The sequence below is a fragment of the Lacerta agilis genome, chromosome 15 (genome assembly GCF_009819535.1).
Source record: "Lacerta agilis isolate rLacAgi1 chromosome 15, rLacAgi1.pri, whole genome shotgun sequence".
Classification (NCBI taxonomy): domain Eukaryota; kingdom Metazoa; phylum Chordata; class Lepidosauria; order Squamata; family Lacertidae; genus Lacerta; species Lacerta agilis.
This window is the reverse complement of record NC_046326.1, coordinates 28,004,855-28,027,217: the sequence shown is the minus strand read 5'-3', so window position 1 is coordinate 28,027,217 and position 22,363 is coordinate 28,004,855. Positions and strand designations below refer to the sequence as shown.

At 49.3% G+C, this 22,363-nt stretch overlaps 1 protein-coding gene across 1 annotated transcript in view; it reads right to left on the bottom strand.

Annotated features, from left to right (window-relative positions):
- Nucleotides 1–21,244, bottom strand: part of PITPNM3 (PITPNM family member 3) — a 73,312-nt gene extending 52,068 nt beyond the window's left edge. Inside the window, exon 1 of the mRNA XM_033171909.1 lies at nt 21,147–21,244. Within this exon, the coding sequence (XP_033027800.1) occupies nt 21,147–21,177 (31 nt within the window). The 5' untranslated portion in view covers nt 21,178–21,244. The remainder of the gene's footprint in view (nt 1–21,146) is intronic.
- Nucleotides 21,245–22,363: the final 1,119 nt, after the last annotated feature.

Below are 22,363 nucleotides of genomic sequence, written 5' to 3'. Positions count from 1 at the left end.
GACAGATAGAAGAAAGCCATGCATCTGAATGCCAGTTGCTGGAAAGGGCTCTTGTGCTAGGATCCTATTTGCCGGTTTCCCACAATAGGCCACTGTGAGAACAGGATGCTGGACTAGATGGGCCATAGGCCTGATCCAGCAGGCTCTGCATCTGTTCTACACATTCATCCCAGAAAAGGAACGCAGCCCAGGGAAGAGTTTGGAAGCAACTCTAAAGCTCATTGAGTGACGGTGGGCCAGTCGCCACCTCTCAGACTAGCCTACCTCACAGGGTTGTTGTGAAGATTAAATGAGGAGGGAGGACAAACTATGTGGGCCACCTTAAGATCCTCGGAGAAGAAGTTGGGAGATAAATGCAACAAATGAACAATACAGACAGCTAGAAACTAGAACCCCAAGTTGGCTTCTCCTCTATTAATGTATATGATTTGGAAGTTTGGCTTGCAGCCCAAACATCAGGCACCCAAAGAAATAAACAAGGGGCAAACCATTACTCATACAATAAAGACAATCATCAATGAAGGAAAGCAGCAAGAGCCGCCAAAAAGATGAATCTTTTATCAACTCTCCCCTTGTCTGCAAACACTGTGGCAAGTCAGAATTCTCTGGAAACGGCCAACAGTGCTCATTCCTGCTTAAAATTTATTAGGTGTGTACCTGTGCAAGACTTTTAAAAGCCCTCTGGCGGCTTGCAATGCATGATTCTTGCAAATCAATGGATGAGTCTCTTTGGCTAAGAGGTAAAAATGCTTGTAGATTAAGTACGATGACTAACAAGGCAGATATATGACACTCTGAGAGAAAAGAAACATTTCAGTTACCACCACCTTCAGCAGCTCAGACATGACTCAGAGCCTGTCCTAAGACCATAGGAAGAGCCTGATGGATCCTGCCCTCACAGTGGCCAAATGGGAAACCCACTCTTGTTCTCCACCATTCTAAGGTAGACCGGCTCTGTCCACGGAGGCTCCATTTAGCAATCCTAAGAAACTAAGAAGAGCCCTACAACTGGAACAGGCCAAACAAACATCCTGTTTGGGCTCAGAGACTCAGCAGATGCAAGGGAAAGTCTTAAAACTCCCCCAAGAAGCCCCCGTGCCATTATTGGCACAGCCAGGTCAGCCATTAGGTAGCCTTCCTCCTTCGACAGCCTCACTGTTCCTGCTCCTCCTGATAAGCCCACTTAATGCCTATAGGATTTTATAAATGCAAGTTGTCTAATTATGGCTAATGAATGCGGCAGTCATGGATCCAATATCTCGACCGCTTTGCCTGGCAGGCACAGAACTCAGCTTAATCGCTTGGCTCCATTGAATAAAGTCCACTTAGCCTTAAGTGTTCCCAGACACACACGGAGCCCCTTCAAATTAAGCTGACGAAGCCTCGACTAATTGAGTGCTGCGCCTGATGAGGATAAATGTTTAGGCCTCCCTCCCAGCAGTGCTCCTTTGCATCGCCCGCTTGCCCTCTGCATTCCCCAGCCTCAAAAGCCAATGCCAGCTTCAGCCCCCCCATCTGTAGGGGGTAAGGGAGCCCTTGCAGTGTGGAAGCAGAATGTCTGGGTCTCTGATCACCAAGGAACTTGGACTCTATTATGTCCTCAGCCTATTTCTATCTTGAGACCGTGTCTCCCTTGGAGTGTGCAATAAGAAAGAAAGAAAGAAACTCAACAAAAGAAGGAGCATGTTTGACTGGCAATGCTATTATCCTGTGTTTTTCTTGCAAAGCTAATTTCTTGCAGTGTCTTATTAACCAGGTTGTAATAACTTTGTCTTAAAAGCTGTTATGTACGCAAAACAGCCTATCAGCTCAGAAGAGAGTCTGGCGAGTGGAGTCTCCTCTGATACAACAGCCAACCTGAGCGGAATTTCATGCTAATCACATGGTGAAGGCTTGATTGTTCTTCTGCTAGAGCAGGCATGTCCAACAGGTAGATCGTGATCTACCGGTAGATCACTGGACGTCTGCAGTAGATCACTGGTAGATCATTGGCTCCCCCCCAAAGAAGCTGAACAACTGTGGCTCCCCTAAAAAAAGTTCAACATTTTACCTCCTCCCTGAAAAAACTCAACAACTTTGACCCGAATCCCCCCCCTAAAATGGGCCTTCCTTCTTCTTAAAAAAAGCTCAGCAACTTTAACTTGAACCCCCAAAAAGGGGGTAGATCACTGCCAGTTTTTAACTCTGTGAGTAGATCACAGTCTCTTGGGAGTTGGCCACCCCTGTGCTAGAGCAATTAGAGAAACAGTTGTCCTGTTTGGGTGCCCTTTAAAAACCTAAGAATAGCCTGGCTGCTAGATCAGTCCAGCGGCCCATCTAGTCCAGCATCCTGTTCTCACAGTGGCTGCCCAGAATGTCTGTGGGAAACCCGCAAACAGGACTTTAGCCCAAGAGCAGCAGCACTCTCCCTTCTTGTGATTCCCAACTGCTGCCTCTGACCGTGGTAGCACAGCATAGCCATCGTAGCTAGTAGCCATCAACAGCCCTCTCCTCCTCCATGAATTTGTTCAATTCTCTTTTAAGTCCATCCAAGTTGGTGGCCATCGCCAACTCCTGTGGGAGGGAGTTCCATAGTTTAATTATGTGCTCCGTGAATAACTTTTCTTTTACCTATCCTGAAACTTCAAGCGTTCAGCCTCAGCTTTGGCCTCACCTCTGTCCTTTGACCACAGCAGGGATGGCGGTAGCTTTGCGTGAAGAGAGAGGCTGGGGTGGAGGAGCATTAGCTTACCTGCAAACCAAATGGGCACAGGAGATGCCAGGAAAGCAAAGGAAGACCACCACCACCCCTCTGGTTGCTAGGCTACCATAACACACTCTTCTCCCTGCATCCAACTGTCAGACAGAGCTGAAGGAAGGGGGGCAGGAAAAGATGGGGTTCATAGTCCTCTATTCTGCCTTGGACAGACCACAGCTGGAGTCCTGTGTCTAGTTCTGAGCATCATAATTTAAGGAGGCTATTGACAAGCTAGAAAGTGTGTAGAGGAGGGCGACCAAGATATCCAAGAGTCTGGAAACCATGCCTGATGAGGAACAGTTGAGGGAGCTGGGGATGTTTAGCCTGGAGAAGAGGAGACCAAGAGGTGACATGATAGCCACCTTCAAATATCTGAAGGGCTGTCCTTGGGAAGATGGAGAAAGCTTGCTTTCCTCTGCTCCTGAGGAGGGGAACCTGAACCAATGAATTCAAATTGCTAGAAAGGAGATTCTGATTAAAGCTTTCTGACAGTAAGAGCTGTTTGATAGTGGAATGGGCCACATGGGAAGGCGGTGGGCTGTCCTCCCTTGGAGGTTTTTAAACAGAGCTTAGGCAGCCACCTGTCAGGGATTCTTTAGCTGTGGTTCCTGCATGGCAAGGGGTTGGACTAGATGGCCCTTGGGGTGCCTTCCAACTCTTCGGTTCTATGATTCTACAATGCCCCGGGCACACTGAACAGTGGGGAGGGCATGTTCTAGGCCCTAAGCGACAAAGATTGGGTCTGCAGAGGAGAAGGACGAGGGCTAGCCCATTTCTATCCCACCTTTTCCTCACAGAAGACCAAAGTAGTGCCCATGGTTCTTTCCCCACTTTATCCTCACAACAGCCCTGTGAGGTAGGTTAGGCTGATAGGCAGTGAATGGCCCCCAAGGCCACCCAGTGAGCTTCGTGGCCGAGTGGGGATTTGAACCCTAGTCTCTCCCAGGCACTAGTCTGGCACTCTAACCACTACACCACCACTGCCTCTCTCTCTCTCCCTCCCCCCTCACGGTACCAAACCAAATTGTGCATGGACACCACAGACACACCAGGCTCTGTCACCTTTTGCCGAGATGAAAGCTTCCATTATGCACTCTCTCTTCTCAAAAAGCCTCCTAGTTCCTTTGAAATGCTAAAAGCCCTCCTTCCTCCTTCCTCAAGGGGGTGGACTGGGATGAGAGGCTTCTGCCTCCTGCTCCTTCTTCCTTTCCCCTGAGAGGGTAAAAACGTTCCCTGCTGTGGCGATTAGCTCAGGCTCCAGGCTCACCTCCGCCCTCGCCTGGGAATTCAAAACAGGCAAGAAGAAGGGGGGGGTGGCTTGTGGAGCTGCTCGCTGGATGACTCATCCCCCAAATGGGTATCTTTTTCTCTCCATTCCCTGCAAAAAAAGCTACGCTGCTGCTATTAGATGGAACCCCTGATGGGCAGAACTAACCCTGCTGGGGGGGCCAAGCCCTGGTATCCCTGCTTTTGCAAGGGAGCCCATCATCATTTCCGGAAGGAGGCATCGCCATCACTGCTGGGGCGGGGGGGGGGGGAGAGAGAGAGAGATAACTGAATGCAAAAGACACAGGCCATAGAATTGTAGAGTTGAGTTGGAAGGGACTCCCAAGGGTCATCTAGGCCAACCCCCAGCAATGCAGGAGTCACAGATAAAGAATCCACAACAGGTGGCCATTGAACTCTTTAAAAACCTCCAAGGAAGGAGAGTCCACTACCTTCCAGGGAAGTCCGTTCCGCTGTCGAACAGCTCTTGCTGTCAGAAAGTTTTTCCTAATGCTTAGTCCAAATCTCCTTTCTTTGCCATTTGAATCCCGCTGGTTTGGGTCCTCTCCTCTGGAGCAGCAGAAAACAGACTTTCTCCATCTCCCATGTGTGACAGCCCTTCAGATATCTGAAGATGTCTGTTTCAAATGCAGAAGAGAGGTGGGATCATTCCAGAGCCGTGGAAAAGAGGCCCCTCACCCCAAATCTTGGCAGAGAGCATGAACAGAGCCCCTCCCTCCATACACACAGAAGTATTAAGAATAGATCCTTCTGGTTTTGGAGCTGGGGTGGGAGCCCTGCAGATATTTGGGACCCAAACCATCAAGGGCTTTGCAAACCATGACAAACAACTAGCCCAGAAACCCAGGGTAGAATTTTGAGGCTGGTAGCTGGACAATCCCACCTCCCTGGCCCTTCTTATTACCTGGCAGCCACATGCATTTCCCCTTGATAGGCACTAGTAGGTTTGCCATATTTCAAAAAGTAAAATTCCTGGCATTCATGACATCCACAAAGTTGCTGAGCTTTCTTTAGGAAACCACCCAAATTGTTGAGCTTTCTATGCTGTAATAAACAAAATCTGGCCCTTTTTCCCTTATGGGTACAGAAGAGCCCTTGTAGAGTCCCCCATCGGTAGGAGAATATAACAGAGGCCAACCAGAGAAGATTGAGAAGCAAAGTCTTCATTGAACTGTTGCAACAGGGTCCTTCCTCTCACACAGGAGAACAAAGAAGGAACCCAGAATGTGTCCGCTCTTATATACACATTTGAAATTCCCCATGCTGGAGTTTAAGACCACCCCCAGAAACATCATACATATGTCACAAAAGAGGGGTGTATCCCAGAACCACCTTCCCCAATACATCACACCTACATCACAAAAAGGCGGTCTCCAACTGAAATCTGAGAAAACAAAATAAAATAAAAAATTCCTTCCAGTAGCACCTTAGAGACCAACTAAGTTTGAGCTTTCATGTGCATGCACACTTCTTCAGATACATGCACACTTCTTCACTTCTGAAGAAATGTGCATGCACACGAAAGCTCATACCAAGAACAAACTTAGTTGGTCTCTAAGGCGCCGAAGAATTGATGCTTTTGAATTATGGTGCTGGAGGAGACTCTTGAGAGTCCCATGGACTACAAAAAGATCAAAACTATCCATTCTTAAAGAAATCAGCCCTGAGTGCTCACTAGAAGGACAGATCCTGAAGTTGAGGCTCCAGTACTTTGGCCACCTCATGAGAAGAGAAGACTCCCTAGAAAAGACCCTGATGTTGGGAAAGATGGAGGGCACAAGGAGAAGGGGACGACAGAGGATGAGATGGTTGGACAGTGTTCTCGAAGCTACTAACATGAGTTTGGCCAAACTGCGAGAGGCAGTGAAGGATAGGCGTACCTGGCGTGCTCTGGTCCATGGGGTCACGAAGAATCGGACACGACTGAACGACAACAACAAGATGCTACTGGAAGGAATTTTTTATTATTTTGTTTTGACTATGGCAGACCAACACAGCTACCTACCTGTAACAGAAATCTGAGAAGTTTGTTTTTTTCCTGCCTACCAATTTATATGATAATGTCTTATCTGATTGCCTTTCCTGGGTAGCCAGGCCATTCCTTTGAGATGGTAATCACTTTTAATTCTTGGGACAATGGGAAAGCTCCCTCACCCCCTCCTTCCTTGCAGAGAACCATTTGGTAAACATTTGGTCAGTTTTGAGAGTCAAAATGGTGTCAAGCCTGTCTTCCTGTGCTGCTTCAGACATGGCCTATACATTCCTGCACATGTTTACTTGGTACACTAATGAACAATTATATATAATATAATATTCTTACAACAATGTGAACAAACCCAAACTTTTGAGCAAACCCTCCCCCAATAAAGTACTGATGTTTAAGCTTTGGGAGCTGTTTCCGCATTGCCATACACCTGGGTTTTCCCTGACATTTTGCCAATTTGGCAAAATTCCCCCTGTCCGACGTCATTTTTACACCCAAAAACAAGGACATGTCAGGAATTGTCCTGACGTATGGCAAGCCTAGGCACTAGCTATATTGTAGGGGATTGGACTAGATGACTCTACTATTCTATCATTCAATTATATTATGCTGCATCCAATTAATTAAAGGTCAGCCTCCATGCCAAGGATCATTTTCTGGCAGATTCTGGCTGTGGCCCACACCTGGATGCAATCAGGTCCTTGCAAGCCACATTAAAAGTAATTTTCTGGGCATTTGCCAACATGTGGAAAGTGCCCAACTGTGGACATTGTTTTAAAAATTAGGTTCAATCCCAGAAGGGAGTCCACGAACCCAGGGGAGAGCCTTATTAGGGCTCCCCTCCTCTCAAGAGCACTTATGAATAAAATAGAGACAATACAGAATCTCCCAAGGCAAGGCGGTAGCCCTTTATTAGAAACTGCTGCAGCAGGGTGTCTTGCAAGCCCGAACAAAAGCGTGCAAGCTCCTATATAGACTTTTGAAAATTGCCCCCCTCTAGCTCAAGACCACCCCTCCATACATTAGAATTACATCACAAATTGGGAGGGTCTGGTAGCAGTGATCTGAGCATCTTGGACCCTGCCCCCATGCCTCTTGCCCTCCACCAAAAACCCATCAAGTGAAACAAAAGATATTTACATTTCCCTATTTCCCAGCCAAGTTAATCACACCTTTTTGTCTGACACTCAGGTATCAGGATGCCAGAGATTATCACTCAGGCAGAGGGCTGCTGAGTACTGAGTAGCTGGAGGGGCAACCCCCCCCCCTTTGTTCCTGAGACAAAGAAATACTTGGTCAGTTGGGAGTCTAAATGGAGTGAGGCCTGTCTTCCTGTGCTGTTTTTCAGACATGTGGCCTTATTTGTTTTGGTACATTAATAACAATTATTATATATAAAAATAAAATACCTAAAATTCTTACAACAACATCCTGAGAGCTGAGTGGGGCAGGCATTTTATTCAGGGGCTCTGCAATGCAGCTCTGCCCCTGTGGAAAGGAGCCCCTTGTTCAAGGCTTGGGTCTCATGAGAACGTAAGAATAGGATGCTGGTTCAGGCCAATGGCTAATCTAGTCCAGCATCCTCTTCACACAGTGGCCAACCAGATGCCCCAGTGGAAAACTGGAAAGCAGGATGCGAGCCTTCTCCCTCCTGCGGTTTCCAGCAACTGGCATTCAGAAGCATTACTGTCTTGACCTTGGAGGCAGACCATAGCCATCATGACTAGTGGCCATTGCCAGCCAAATTTGGGTCTCCAGCTATGTTTGGACTACAGTTCCCGCGATTCCTCACCACTAGTCCTGCTAGTGTTAAATTATTATATTGTTATAAAAATTCTGTAACTGGGTCCGTCTCCAGAAGGGAGTCCATAACCCCGGGAAGAGCGCTATAATTTAAGAGCCCCTTCCCGACAACGCAGCACAAAGACAAGGACAATACCAAGTCTCCGAAAGCAAGGCCTTGTTTATTAGAAACTGTTGCAGCAGGGTGTTTTGCAAGCAAAAGACATGGAACAATGGAGCGCAAGCTCCTATATAGACTTTTGAAATAGCCCCCCTCCAGCTCAAGACCACCCCTCCATACATCATGGACACATCAAGAAAGGGGAGGTCTGGTGGCAGTAACCTGAGCATCCTGGACCCTGCTTTATAACACTAGCTAGGGATGATGGGAGTTGTAGTCCAAAGGAAACACTGCTCTATAAGAACAAAGGTGACTGCCATGACTGTAACAACTACCGTGGGGTCTCCCTGCTGAGTACTGTGGGGAAATCCTTTTCTCAACAGATTACAGTCACTCACTGACAGGGTCTATCCTGAGTCACAATGCGGCTTTAGAGCTCAGAGGTTAACAGCTGACATGATTTTTTCACTGCGGCAGCTGCAGGAGAAATGCCCAGAGGAGAGAAGCCCCTCATACATCGCCTTCATAGAATTGACAAAGGCCTTTGACCTCAACAGCCAAAAACAACACTTCATGGCATTCAACAAGATTGGATGTCCACCTGAGCTCCACAAGATGATCGTGTCCTTACATACCCTTGCAGAGGGGTGGGCAGCCAGGTCCACTTGGCTCTGAGCCTTGGAGGGCTAAGCCATCTGAGGAGCCTTGCCGGGGCCTGCTAGACTTATGCTGTCATGCCAAGAACAAGACTCCCATCCCAGACCTCAGGCAAGGTCTGCACTGGCCTGCTTACAAGAGAACAAGAACTCTATCCGAGCCATGCAAAATTTCATAAACTCTCTGGTGATTTCCAGACTCTCATCTCAGGGCCATCCAGACTTGGCAAGGATGCTATTCTGCATTGCAACAGGGAGGTGTGTGTGTGTGGGGGGGTACACCCCACAAGCACATAATGGGCGTCTTAATTACAGGATATATATTGCAGATGGGGGAAGGAGAGACATCAGGGTCCTTATCACCGCTAAGGAAAGGATGATAGTTGTCCTATCCTCTTTCAGTGCTTAATTTTCACCATTGACAAATAAGTCACAACTAGATCACATGTTCCCATTGGTAACAGTCAGAGTGTCTTACTAGGACCTGGGTTCAAATCCACCACTCTGCCATGAAGCTCGCTTGGTTACCTTGGGGAGCCAGTCGCTGCCTCTCAGCCAAGCCTACCTCACAGGTTTGCTGTGGGGATTAAAGGAGATGGGGGGGGGGGTACACCGCCTGGAGCTCCTTGTCCCTGGGGAGAAAAAAAGTGGAGCTCTAAAGGCAATAAATAAACACTAAGAGAGTGTGGAGTCTCCTCCCGTGTGTTGAACATGGGAAGAGGCAATCAGAAGTCGGGGAGGGGGAGACTGAAGTTGTGATGGAGAGGCCTCATTCTGCTCAAACCTGGGGAGCTAAAAATAGAACCGGCAGCAACGGCGCATGCTGAGGAGGGGAGAGGGAAGCACCGGAGAGAATGCCAATGAACCGCGGCTGACGCAAGAGGAGTGGCTGCGTTCTGGAGCACAGCGCCAACTTCAAGGGTGACATCAGGGGCTAAATCGGGTGCTGGTGATGCAGCTTCACTCCAGTTCAGAGGGGGCAGGGAAGGAGGGGGGAGGGGAGGGGAGGAGAGAAAGAAAGGAAAGCTAAGCACCCCTTCTTTTGTCCCTGGCAGGGCCTACGACAGGAGCGGGAAAGCCAGTGGAAAGGGGGCATCCTCTACGATTTAGTGTGGCAGCATCTACACTTTGGAACTCCCTGCCTATTGAAATCAAGCAGGCGCCTTCGCTGTACTCTTTGGGGCACCTGCTCAAAACATTCCCGTTTAGACTAGATTAGAAAGCTGGTATGTATTTTAACCCATTTTATTATTTAAACTTTTTGCATGCTTTAAGCTACTGTTAATTTTCTCTCTCGGTTGTCTTATTTTGTCTTTTTGTAAACTGCCTTGAGGTGTGTTTGTTTTTGCAATCAAGCAGTGTGTGAATTTAATGAAATAAAAATGTTTTATGTGGTTCTTCACAAAATGTAGTATTTCACTTTCAACACACGCGCAATACGGATGAATGGATTCCTCCGTGAACCAAGCATTTCCAGGTCTTTCTGGCTCTGTGTGGACATTTGCTCCTAACAAGTGCCCTGCTGGATCAGGCCATCTGGCCCAGCATACTGACCAACCAGCTAGCCCAAAGGGAAGCCCACAAGCAGGACTGAAGCAGAAGACCACCACTCTCCCCTCCTATGTCTTCCAGCAACTGGCATTCAGAAGCATCCCTGCTTCAGATGATGGATGCAGTGCATACCCATCATGGCAAGTAGCCATTGATAGCCTCTCCTCCTCCATGAATTTGTTTAAGCCATCCAAGTTGGTGGCCATCACTGCCACCTGTGGGACGGAGTTCCACAGGTTAAGTCTGCGCTGCATGGACTTTATTTTGTCTGTCATGAATCCCCCAACATTCAGTTTCATTAGATGTCCGAGCGTTCTGGTATTACAAAAGATTATGCCCTGCATAATTTCATGAATTTTTTTATCATGCTGCTTCTTACTCATCTAACAATCTAGGAATCTAGATAGACTGCCTCTGGGCCTGGAGGTTCCAGAAGAGGACCAGAAGAGCCCTCCCTGGGATTGGGCCAATGGCCCCTCTCATCCAGCATCCTGTTCTCAAAGTTGCCAACCGGGTGCCTCTTATGGGAAACCCACAAGCACAAAACCCGCCCTCCCCCCCTGTGGATTCTAGCAACTGGTATTCAGAAGCATTGCTGCCTCCAACTATGGAGGCAGAGAGCATTGCCATCGTGGCAAGCAGCAGCCTTCTCGGCCTCCGTGAATGTGTCCAATCCTGTTTTTAAATCCTTCCAAGTTTCTGGAGAAGGATGCAAAGCCTGTTTCGCCATTGCAGGTGGCCCATCGACCTTCCCTTTGAATGCAGCTCTCAAGGGAGACACAAAGGAGGCTGCTCAAACTCCTTCGGGATGGAGAAGGTCACAGACTCTCAAGAAGCCCAAGCCTCATTTTCTGCCTTGGGCAGACAAGGCGCCTCCTTCAGAGCTCGCTTCGACACAATGCCAGCCAGCCAGCCAGCCAGCCAGCAGAGAGAGAGAGATAGAGTTGAGCGCCACTGGCGTCTAGCCAGGCCGCCAGGCTTTCAAACACCCTGAACTAATGTTTATTTTCCCAGAGCTATTTTCTCTCTCCCGTGCAGGGAGGCGCCTGTGCAGTGGGCTCCCTTCAAATATCACCGCTACTGCAGGAGGCAAGATGCCCAGCAGACCACGGCAGGAGGGGGCACTCAGCACCACCAGCATTGTGTGGGAATGTTTTGGGATGCAGGAGAGGATATATTGTTTAAGATATCCTATTCCAACTTGTGTTTACAAGTCCCAGAAATTAGCAAAGTTCTCATTCCCCTTTAAACACACACACACAGCGGAAAGCTTGCTCAGGTTTGTTAAAACATCTGTAACAAATGTCCTGGCATTTTCCCCATTAATCCCTCTCAAAATAAGACACTACACAGCCTTCTATAAAAGCATAAAAAGTTTACTCACGAGAAGTCATCTGTTCACAATTGGATCCCAGACGGCAGACTTAAATTTAATAAAAGTCACATTTACTCAGGGGACTGTTCCTTTGTGGTCTCTTGGCTGGAAGCCAAGAGAGCATCTCAGTGGTGCTCCTTCCTTGAGAGCGTGGTCCTAAAGAGAGGAAGATGGAGTCTTGCCCCTGTGGTTTTGTGTTAACCTGCCCAGGTGAGACCACACTCATGTCCAGTTACACAGAAGAAATCCATCCCAGCCCAGGGGAAACAGCGAGTTCCGACTGGCTGGCCTAGAGTTCCCTTTCTATGTCCACTCTAGCAATGTTGTGTTTGACTGCTCCTGTGTTTTACATCCCACACATTGCAGCGATGCAACTGGGACAGCGAGATACAGAAAGAGATTAAATGTTATTCAGGGTGGGGTGAATGCCACAATGAGACAAGCCCCAACACCGGTACTGGTGGGAATCTGAGCCCCCCAGATGGTGCTAGATTCCCATATCCCCCTTGGCCATTGGCCCTGCTTGCTGGGGCTACCAGCTTTGGTGGCTGTGCTCTGCCTCCACAATTGGAGGCAGAATTCCGCCCCCCACCCACCCAAATATCAGTTACCAGAAACCATGCGAGAGGAATCATAGAACTGTAGAGCTGGAAGGGAACCCAGCAGCCTTCTAGTCTGACCCTGTGATGCAGGAATCACAGCTAAAGAATCCCTGACAAATTGTCATCCAATATCTCTTCAAAATCATCCCATGAAGGAGCGTCCACCACCTTCTAAAGGAGCCTGTTCCACAGTTGAATGGCTCTTACTGTCAGAAAGTTCTTCTTAATGTTGATCTGGAATCCCCTTTCTTATCAGCTGAACCCATTGGTTCAGGTCCTCCTCTCTGGAGCTAGAGAAAAGAAGCTGGCTCCATCTTTCGCCGTGGAAGCCTTTGAAATATTTGAAGGTGGCTGTCATGACCCCTCTCTTGTCTTCTTCTCCCCAGGCTAAACACACCCAACACACTTTATTCCTCGTAAGGCTTGGTATGCAGACCCTTGACAATCTTTGTCAGCTAGCTAGAAAACTTTTCTATCGTCAACTCAGTTGCCGCCTTCTGCACATGTTCCAGCTTGTCAATATCCTCCTTAAATGGTGGTGCCCAGAACTGGATATAGGACTCCAGGTGTGGTCTGACCAAGGCAGAAGAGAGAGAAGAGAGAGAGTTGCTCTTATACTCAAATCCTGTTCTGGGGCTTCCCACAGACATCTAGTTGGCCACTGTGAAAACAGGATGCTGGACTAGATGGGCCATTGGCCTGATCCAGCAAGCTCTTCTTAGGTTTTCATGATGGGAGTTGTAAATGTAATCTAGCAACTTCTGGCAGGCCAAAGGTAGAAACCATCCCAGAACATAGGGAGACAGGAAGCACTAGATTTAGCTGCAAAACCCCAATTTGATGTGGTGATCAGGGCAAAGGATTCTCCATTTCTTAAATAGTCTCTCCCCACCCCCGCTACCTACACGACTGCTCAGAGGCATTGCTGTTCTCCCTCTCCAGCCCAGAACTGCTTTTTACAAAACCCTGAAAGATTCAGGGATTCAGACTTGATTCTACCACCAAAACCAGGAACAAATCCTGCAAATGCTTCCCATTCTGCCTTTTCTAGCGGGGGGAATATGTGCCCCTCCAACAACTCCCATCACCAAAAACTCCAGTATCACCATCCCTGACCACTGGCCATGCAAGCTACTGTGATGGGCTGGAGGGGGAGCCTAGCAACTATTCACACTATGAGCAGATCCACACCATACATTTAAAAAAAACATCAGGTGCACATTTAAAGCCCTTAGCAACATTGGACTTGTTTACCTGCAAAATCTCCTTACCCCATATACACCTACTTAACGATAAAAAATTCCTTCCAGTAGCACCTTAGAGACCAACCAAGTTTGCTCTTGGTATGAGCTTTCGTGTGCATGCACACTTCTTCAGATACATGCACACGAAAGCTCATACCAAGAACAAACTTGGTTGGTCTCTAAGGTGCTACTGGAAGGAATTTTTTATTTGTTATTTTGTTTTGACTATGGCAGACCAACACGGCTACCTACCTGTAACTGGAACTACTTAATGATGTCAATTGGCAGAACTGAGCAGTGTTACAGCTGCCACATAATACCCATTCCACATTTGTAAGCAATTGATCCTTTAGTATGGCAGCTCCTGCCCTTTGGAACTCCCTGCCTCTTGACAACAGACAGGCCCCTTCACTGAACTCTTTTCAGCACCGGCTAAAAACAGTCTGTCCAGATGTTGAGGAAGTTGTTGAGAGTCTCGACCTGTTTTTAGTCTATTGCTATTTTAACTTTTTGAAAGTTTGAAAGTATTCGTTAGTTTTTCTTAGTGATAACCTTATTTTTTATATATAAACTGCTTTGAGTTTTTTTTTAAAAAAACAATCAAGCAGTGTGTAAATTTTATGAAATAAATATAAATAAAAATCACGCCCGCCCCCCAGCAAGAATCCTGCTAAGTGTAGTTGCCCCCTCAAATGAGTTTTGATTCCCAGTACCCTTAACAACCTACCCTTCCCAGAATTCCTTGGGGAAGGTCATGTGATTTAAATGTGTGTGGGGTGCACATTAAAGGTGGATTTGCCCTAATGGGCAGGCCAGCAGCCAGTTTGGGGCCTTTTCAAAGGGAGGCTGGGATTCACAACAGCATGGGATGTGCTTCCCAGCTGGGCCACAAGAGGTCCCCACATGCAGCAGCAGAACCAAGTCCCCAGGGTTTCCCTGTAGAGCTGAAGGAGATGCAATCAACCTGCCTCCTATTAAGCCAACGTAAAAGTCTTTAAAATTAAATCAGCCTCCAGCACACACCAGAGGCTTTGGCCCTGAGCCCAGCAGAGGGTGGAGGCGGGCAATCTCCCCACCCCCGCAGTGAGTTCCAGTGGGAGGTAGGAGAGAGTAATTGCTCATCAGTCCACACCCTATGCCATCTCCAGTCAAAACAAGCCTTGCAGTTTTATTTCCTAGAAGGCTTTTAAAAACTCAGAACTAAAATTGCTAAAAACTGGGAAAGTGAAGAACTAACGACAGTGGAGGATTGGCAGATGAAGTTCATTGAATATATGGAACTCACAGAACTGACCGCGAAACTCCGAGACCAGAGGGAGGAGAAGGTGCAAGAGGATTGGAAGAAATTTAAAGACTATTTGAAACAACGTGAAAAGTTAGAAATTTGAAAAGAAACCAGCGGATATTATAGGCGATAGCTTTAAAATGTTAGTTTAAAATAGGACTTTAGTAGTTAAGATGGTGATTCTTTGTATTTTATGCATTTTGATTAAGAATAAGGTGATAGATACAAGATGATAGATAATGAGTAAGATTAATTGTAAAAGTAGGGATAAAAAAGTTACAAAGTTACTACAATATATTTGAAATGAACGCAGAAGAGAGGACGTGAGGAAGTCCCCCAAGTAAGATTTTAAAGAAGATTATTATGGTTAAATAGGTGTTTTGTTGTTTTAGATGTTTTTTATGTTTTGTATAAGTCTTTTTTGTTTAGTATTTTGTAGTTTGTATTTTGTATGTATTTTTCTTTTTTCTTTTTCTGTATTTTTCTGAAATACCAATAAATTCTTTGAAGAAGAAGAAACTCAGAACAGCAGTGGGGCAGAAAGAGAGGGGGTCAGAACATGACAAGGGGGTTTCTGTGGGGGTCCACTTCCTTGGGTGGGCAGATGTGATCCTCATTGCCTTTTAAGAACATCAGAAGAGCCTCCCGGATGAGGCCAATGGCCCATCTAGCCCAGCATCCTGTACTCACAGCAGTCAACCAGCTGCCCCCAATGGGAAACCTATCAAGCAGGACCCGAGCACAAGAGCCCTCTCACCTCCTGCCATTTCCAACAACTAGTCCAGTGGTACCTCTAGTTACGAACTTAAATCGTTCCGGAGGTCTGATCTTAACCTGAAACTGTTCTTAACTAGAGGCGTGCTTTCGCTAATGGGGCCTCTTGCTGCCGCTGCGCCACCGGCACACAATTTCCGTTCTCCTCCTGGGGCAAAGTTCTCAACTCAAGGTAACTCTTCCAGGTTAACGGAGTTTGTAACCTGAGACGTTTGTATTCAGAGGCATTGCTGCATCTGACTGTGGAGGGGGGAAGATAGCCACCATGGTTAGTAGCCGTTGACAGCCATCTCCATCCTCCATGGAGCCAGTTTGGTGTAAGAGCGGTAGACTCGTAGTCTGGTGAACCGGGTTCACGTCTCCCCTCTTCCACATGCAGCTGCTAGGTGACCTTGGGCTAGTCACACTTCTCTGAAGTCTCTCAGCCCCACTCACCTCACAGAGTGGAGAGAAAAGAGAATGTTAGCTGCTTTGAGTCTCCTTCGTGTAGTGATAAAGCAGGATATCAAATCCAAACTCCTCTTCTTCTTCCATGGATTTGTCTACCTCAGGGCCGGCCCACCCATGAGGAAAGATGAGGTGGCTGCCCCGGGGGAGGGGGGACAGCATCCATGGGGGGGGCAGGTCCAGCCTCCAAGGAATGCATCGCCTGCCACTGCTTCCACGGTGTCAGTGGCAGCACACACCTTGGATGCTGCCTTCTCAGCAGCGCTGCCACCCCTTCCCCAGCCCAATGCTGTCTCCTCTGTGAATAGATGACCTGTTGGTCTCCTCCCACCACCTATTTCTGAGAATCTTTACCCGCCACTCTTGTTCCTCCTGTAGATCTCCACCCTGCCTTCGCCCCTGGCCTGTTTTAGGGGAGCATCGTTGTGGGGTTCATCTCAGGTGCCAAAATATCTTGGGCGCAGCCCTGATCTAACCCTCTTTCAAGCCATCCAAGTTGGTGGCCATCACTGCCTCCTGTGGGACGGAGTTCCATAGTTTAACTCAACTCTGCGTGAGGAAAGGCTTTCTTCTTTCTTGTCCTGAATCTTCCAACGTCCAGCCTCGTGGGATGCCCGGGATTTCTGGTGTGATGAGAGAGGGAGGGACGTTTTTTCTCTATCCACTAGAGAGAAGCTGGAGAATACAGGAGGGGAAAGTGCTCAGGTGCTGCTCGTGGACTTCGCCACTGTGAGAACAGGATGCTGGACTAGATGGGCCACTGGCCTAATCCAGCAGGCTCTGCTCGTCCTTAAGATTTCGAGTGCATTTGCCTGTGAAGGAGTTGGATACAGCAGGTTGGGCAGAAGGTGGGTTGTTTGTACATCATTGCAGGTGAGTCGCACTCAGGAGCAGAACAGCAGAGCTTCCTTTGGGCTGCAAGCACCCATCCTTACCCAGGGTTTGGGGGCTGCCTGTCTAAAGGGAAGTGGAATGCTTGCTGTCTGGGGTCTATCTTTGGAGCTGAGGGCTGCTGCTCTTTCCCCCTTTCCTCCCCTTACCTCTCTTCATCAGGTAGAAACTCATCTGTGTCAACCAATGAGAGGGAAATGACACCTTTATTCCGGTTAAGGGTTTGTGGCCAGTGGCTCAGCAGACTTCACCTAGGGAGGGACAACTGGTGCAGCTTAAGGACATAAGAAGACCCTGCTGGATCAGGCCAAAGGGGTTCTATCTAGTTCATCATCCTGTTCTCACAGTGGCCAACCAGATGCCCCTTATGGGGAAACCCGCAAACAGGACCTGAGCGCAAGCACAATTCTCCCCTCTGGTGGTTTCCAGCAACTGGTGTTCAGGAGCATTGCTGCCTTGTGGAGGCAGAGCATAGCCATCTAGCCATCAATAGCTTTCCAAGTCCAATCCTATTAGCAGTCAATTACTGGAGGAAGAATTCATTTCCATCCAAATTAACAGAAAACAGATTGAGTCGTCTCCCCGCCCCCGCCCAACACACACACACACACACACACACACACACACACACAGACTTTCTCCCTGCTGCTGCCATCCCAAAGGCAGGAGCCAACCACCCTCCTTTGCCCGGGCAGATTCTGCCTTCCTGTTCCTCCTAGGAAAGTTTGGAGCACAAGTGGTATTTCCTGTTCTGCGAGGTCAAAGCAAAACTCTTGGAGCAAAAATAAAATAAAAGCCACATTATGTAAAGAGGCTCCCCTTAGCTGCCTTCCTGAAAGCCCACAACAAGGATCCAGGCAGAGACTCGCCAGAAATCCCAGCAAAGTCAAAATGTGGCATGCTTTTTTCTCCTTTGCACTTTCGCCCATGAGCTGTTCTTCCTCCTTCGAAACAAGAATCAAGGAGGAGGAGACAGCTAGTTAAAAGAAAAAGAGAAAGAAAGAAAACGTTTAATAAAATGAGAAGGAGGATGTCCACCCCCACTTTTCTTGTTTTGCAAGGCAGATGAGCACAGACTAAGCTCTTGACCTCTAATGGCATGAACAAGAAATACTTTTTAAAAATACAATAGAATTACAGTGTTGGAAGGTCCCTCAAAGGTCATCCAGCTCAACCCCTGGGCAGCACAGAAACACACCCACTACTATAGCATCCTGGAGAGGAGATGGCCAGCCAACCTCTGATGATGAACCTCTAAGGAGCACCCACTACCCTCCCAGATCCAGCATCAAACAACTTGAGTCAAAATTCCTTTCCTAGCGGTTGGATTCCCCTGCATCAGGACCTGCCCTCCTGAAGACATCTGCTGCAGCCACAACGGCCTGGCCTCATGATGCTCCCAAAATCATCAGGTAGCCTGACACACTTGCATACTCATCCTACACCTGTTAACCCAATCCCCATGAAAGCAACGGCTGGAGGATATGGGGGCACCCTCCCCTGCAGCAAAAAATAAATAAAAAAGGGAATGTGAAAAAGGCCATCTCTTTGCTACAAATGTGGTTCTTCAAAGGAATGACGCAGGGACATCCTATAACTGACAGTGACTGACTTATGGTGCAAAAAAAAAAAAAAAAAAAAAATGAGATGAAAGACAGAGGAAGCCCTTAGCGTGAAACAGCAGCTTATCAGAGATGAACCAGAGAGACAGAGTAAAGTTCTGGCAACAGGGTGGGAAGCAGACCTCCTTGCACCAACACAACTGACCCCTTTCTTATCTCACTGCCCCCTTGCTTCCCTAAACTCCTGCCCACTGCCCTATAAGAAACATTACTCAGAAGTTTGCATACCCCACTGAGAAAGATAGCAATGCAATAACATTCAAAAGAGTAACAATTAATTGCACATTCATTCAAAATCCAATTAAAACCATTTAGTTTAATCAATTCAGCAACTGCAAAGCGATACCAGCTGATAGGCACTGACACCTCCGGTGCCCCCCTCCCAGGTAATCCCACTCTAACCACACACTTCGGGAACCACAGTCTTAAGGCTTTGCATTTTGCTCCAGGACCACAGCTGGGGAGCTCAGCCTTGTCCATGGGGGCTCCTTCCTTAGGAGGATGCCTGCAAGGCTGAACTGCCCATCCAGGATCTCCTGTGACAGAGGTGGGGGGGGGGAGAGAGAGAGAGAACAGCAGCAGGAGACAGAGCTGAACCGAAAGCTTTCCAAAGGGTCCCCAGATTCCCCCCTAAGCAGAAACGCCTGCAAACCCAGCTTCTTATTTTGGGATGCTCAGCTAGGAAACAACACTACCTTTTACGACCCTGGCCATCTTGATCTCTGGAAGGGTGACTGGTGGATGTGAGCTCAGCAAGCCAAAGAGGAGGAAGGATCCTTGGCAGAAGGAATCTCTCCCCACGCACCCTCTGATTTTTCGGAAGGAGGTTCCACCAGGGGGTTGGAAAGTGACCCCCGCCCCAGCTCCAGATGTGAGCCAGTTTCATAGTCTGACCTGTTGAAAAGCTGTGGGGTGCGGGCGAAGGGGGTTCTCAGGCGGGGACTCTGCCTGCTGAGGGAGTGCCCATTTGCCTCCTCCGTTACAAAGATAGCATGACTTCCCCCTCCGCTTTCGTCCGGAGGAGGCCAAACCCAGCAGGGGCGCGACGGCTAGAACTTCTCCGGCGCTCAGAGAAGCACGTAGCCATTATGCATCTACAAACCACCCCCATCCCCAATTAGGTTTTGCACCAGGCGGGTGGAATTGAGGAGACTTAGAGCACAGGCTTGCTTCCTTCCTTCCAAATTCGCTGGAACATTTCCTCTGCTCAGGCTACAGAACAGCAGCAGAATGGACGGGACGGAAGTCATCTCTCCAGAGCTTTGGGGAGATACTGGCCCCAAGGCAGACTCAGAGCAGTCAAGTAACCCTCTCGGCCCAGGCCTGGATAGGCGCCTTATCCTCGCCGCCGCCGCCGCCAAAAGCAGCCCCCACCCCCCACGCAGCCCCACCGTGGACAGTGGCCTCCTGGCTCCAAAGCTTCACCCCTTTGCACAAAGCAGCCACAACAGTGTCAGGAAGTCCCATTGCAACTGCCATAACCACAGGTCTTCCGCCACACATCCTCCAGCTTGCTCTCTGTCTGCTTGGGAAGAGTCAAGCTTCGTTCATTCCAGGAGCAGGGAGTGGGGTGGGGTGGGAATCAGCCCCACAAGGGCATTTTGCAACACATGTGGGGGTGGGGAGAGCAGAAAAGACGTCGGAGATATTTATACACCGCTAAGCAGCACAATACAGTAATACCACAGCAGCATTCAAGGATAAAACCATATCAGGTAAAAGCTGTCCTTAACAGATATGAGGCCAAGGAGCCAGCGCCTTTTGAAAATATAACGTCTGTAAGAACGTGGGGAAACGTCGCCCCGCGTTTAGGAATCTGCCTAACTTCACGGAGCAGGGAGTTCCGCGGGGCAAGCCCTGCTGTCACCAAGCAGAAACACGAAGTTGGCCCCAAACCGAGAACGCAGCGGGAAAAGCCTCTCAGATGGGGGATTGGTAGAGTAAAAAAAACGCCTTTACTGCTGTAGGGAAGAGGGATTCCCGCAAAGGCTGGAAAACGGGTAAACTAAAGGCTGCTGGCGAGAACCCGGCATCGTCCCGGCCCGGGACTGCTACTGCTAGTCCAGCCTCCGGGACCTCTCCGGGTCCCGGAGATTCGCCGTGGGTGCTCCAGAAGACTCGCACCAGGGGTGCCAACTTGCATAAAATATGGGGGGGGGGAGGTAAGCCCCACCCCGCATAACTGATCACACGACGGGGTGCACCCACACTATTTGAATGGCAATGCCCATCAACTTGGGGGGAGGGCCGGCCCCCTCAAATATTTTAGGGTGGGGAGCGAAGGGACCTCGGCCCCTGGGAGTTGGCTCCTATGACTCCCACCACCACGAGAGCTCGGTGAGGAGTAGAGACAACGTGGGGCAGAAGGAACCTGGGGGCGGAGAAGCGATGAGGGGCGGAGATGGCGGCCCGAGAGCGCTTGATGCAGCCAGGATGGTGGGGTATTTTTTTGGGGGGGGAGAGACGCAGCAGCAGAAATCACCATTTCTGTCAATGGCTAAAGGAGGGAGGAGTCCCAGCTCCCTGCGATTCCAGAGCGGCAGAGGGGGAGAAGGCCCTTTGCACATGTTTGGCGTCCTCGCTCCATCAGCGCTCTCTCCCCCTCCCCTGTTCAAAGGCACCGCCTGGTTTGCAAACGGGACCGCTTGCGGGTGCAGGGGACTCCAGGTATGCAGAAGGTCAAGTCGAGCGCCTACACTGGCTCGCCGCGCTCTGCACGTGCTCAGGAGCCGCTCCGCCATAGCATGCTCCCCCTCCCTCCGTTTTGGGTCATGCGGTGGCAGCTCACCTGGGCGCGGCTGCGGCGGGTCTGTCGCCATCGCCTCCGGCCTCCCTCCGCTCTCCAGCGCTGGAGCTGCGTCGCGCTCCTCGCCCGGGCAGGAGAAGGAGAAGGATAGGCGCCGCCGCCGCCGCGCTCTCCCCACCCCACGCCTCCGTATTTAAAGGCGCCGCAGCCAATTGACAGCGTGTGGCCGGGGGGGGGGGGTCAACTGTCTTCGAGGACACACACACCCCGCGCCTGCTGTGCCCGGAGCTGGGGTAGAAACCATTAATCCCCCATTCCCGGCCTCTCAGTCCTGCGTCTAAAGCGCAAAGGGGTGGAGAACTCCTGCTGTTTCTCATAGAATTGTAGAGTTGGAAGGGACCACAAGGCTCATCTAGTCCAACCCCTTCAATGCAGGAATCGCAGCTTTAAGATCCCTGACAGGTGGAACTCGGTGCGAGGAATCAGCAGTGCAGGCCTCTCCCCCAAGCATGTGCACCCCGTCTCTACTGCTTGGCAGTGGGCAGAGAACAAGACAGCCGCCCCCTGCCCCGTCGTTCGGGAAATGACTTTTTTATCCCCCTCTTTCACCTGTGGGGAACTCCCTGTACTCACAAAAATTGCGTCGGGCGTTCCAGCTTCCTTCTGCCAGGGAAACTGAGGCAGGTCTCCATCTGTCTCGCCTTTGACAAAGGAGGAGAAAACATCTCCGCAGCAGCAGCTATCTGGGAAAGAGATGTCGTTCTCCCTCCCACAAAAGACCCCCACCACCCCTCGACCTGGTGCCACTGGGGTAGCATCAAGGTCCAACCTCATTGGAAAACGGTCTTGACAGCAGCTACCTCCCCACGACCATGAGGTGGAACATAGGAAGCTGCTATACTGAGTCAAACCAGTTTCCCATCTAGCTCAGTACTGTCCACACTGACTGGAAGCAACTGCTTTTGAGGGTTCCAAGCACGAGTCTCTCGCAGCCATACCTGGAGATTTCCAGGACTTGAATTTTGGCAGATGCTCTATTATTCCTTAGCTGCAGCCCTTCCCCAAATGCTGCCCCCTTCCTCCTCTGCACATCTCCCTGCTTGGGGCAGCTGCCATGCCCAACACACACACACACACACACACACACACACACACACACACGCTGTGGCTTCCATACTGACTACCATCACAGCTGCTGTAGGCTGTGGGTGAATCTCTTAGGGACCACCATGACTTTCAAGAGGTTTGGCTACTATGAG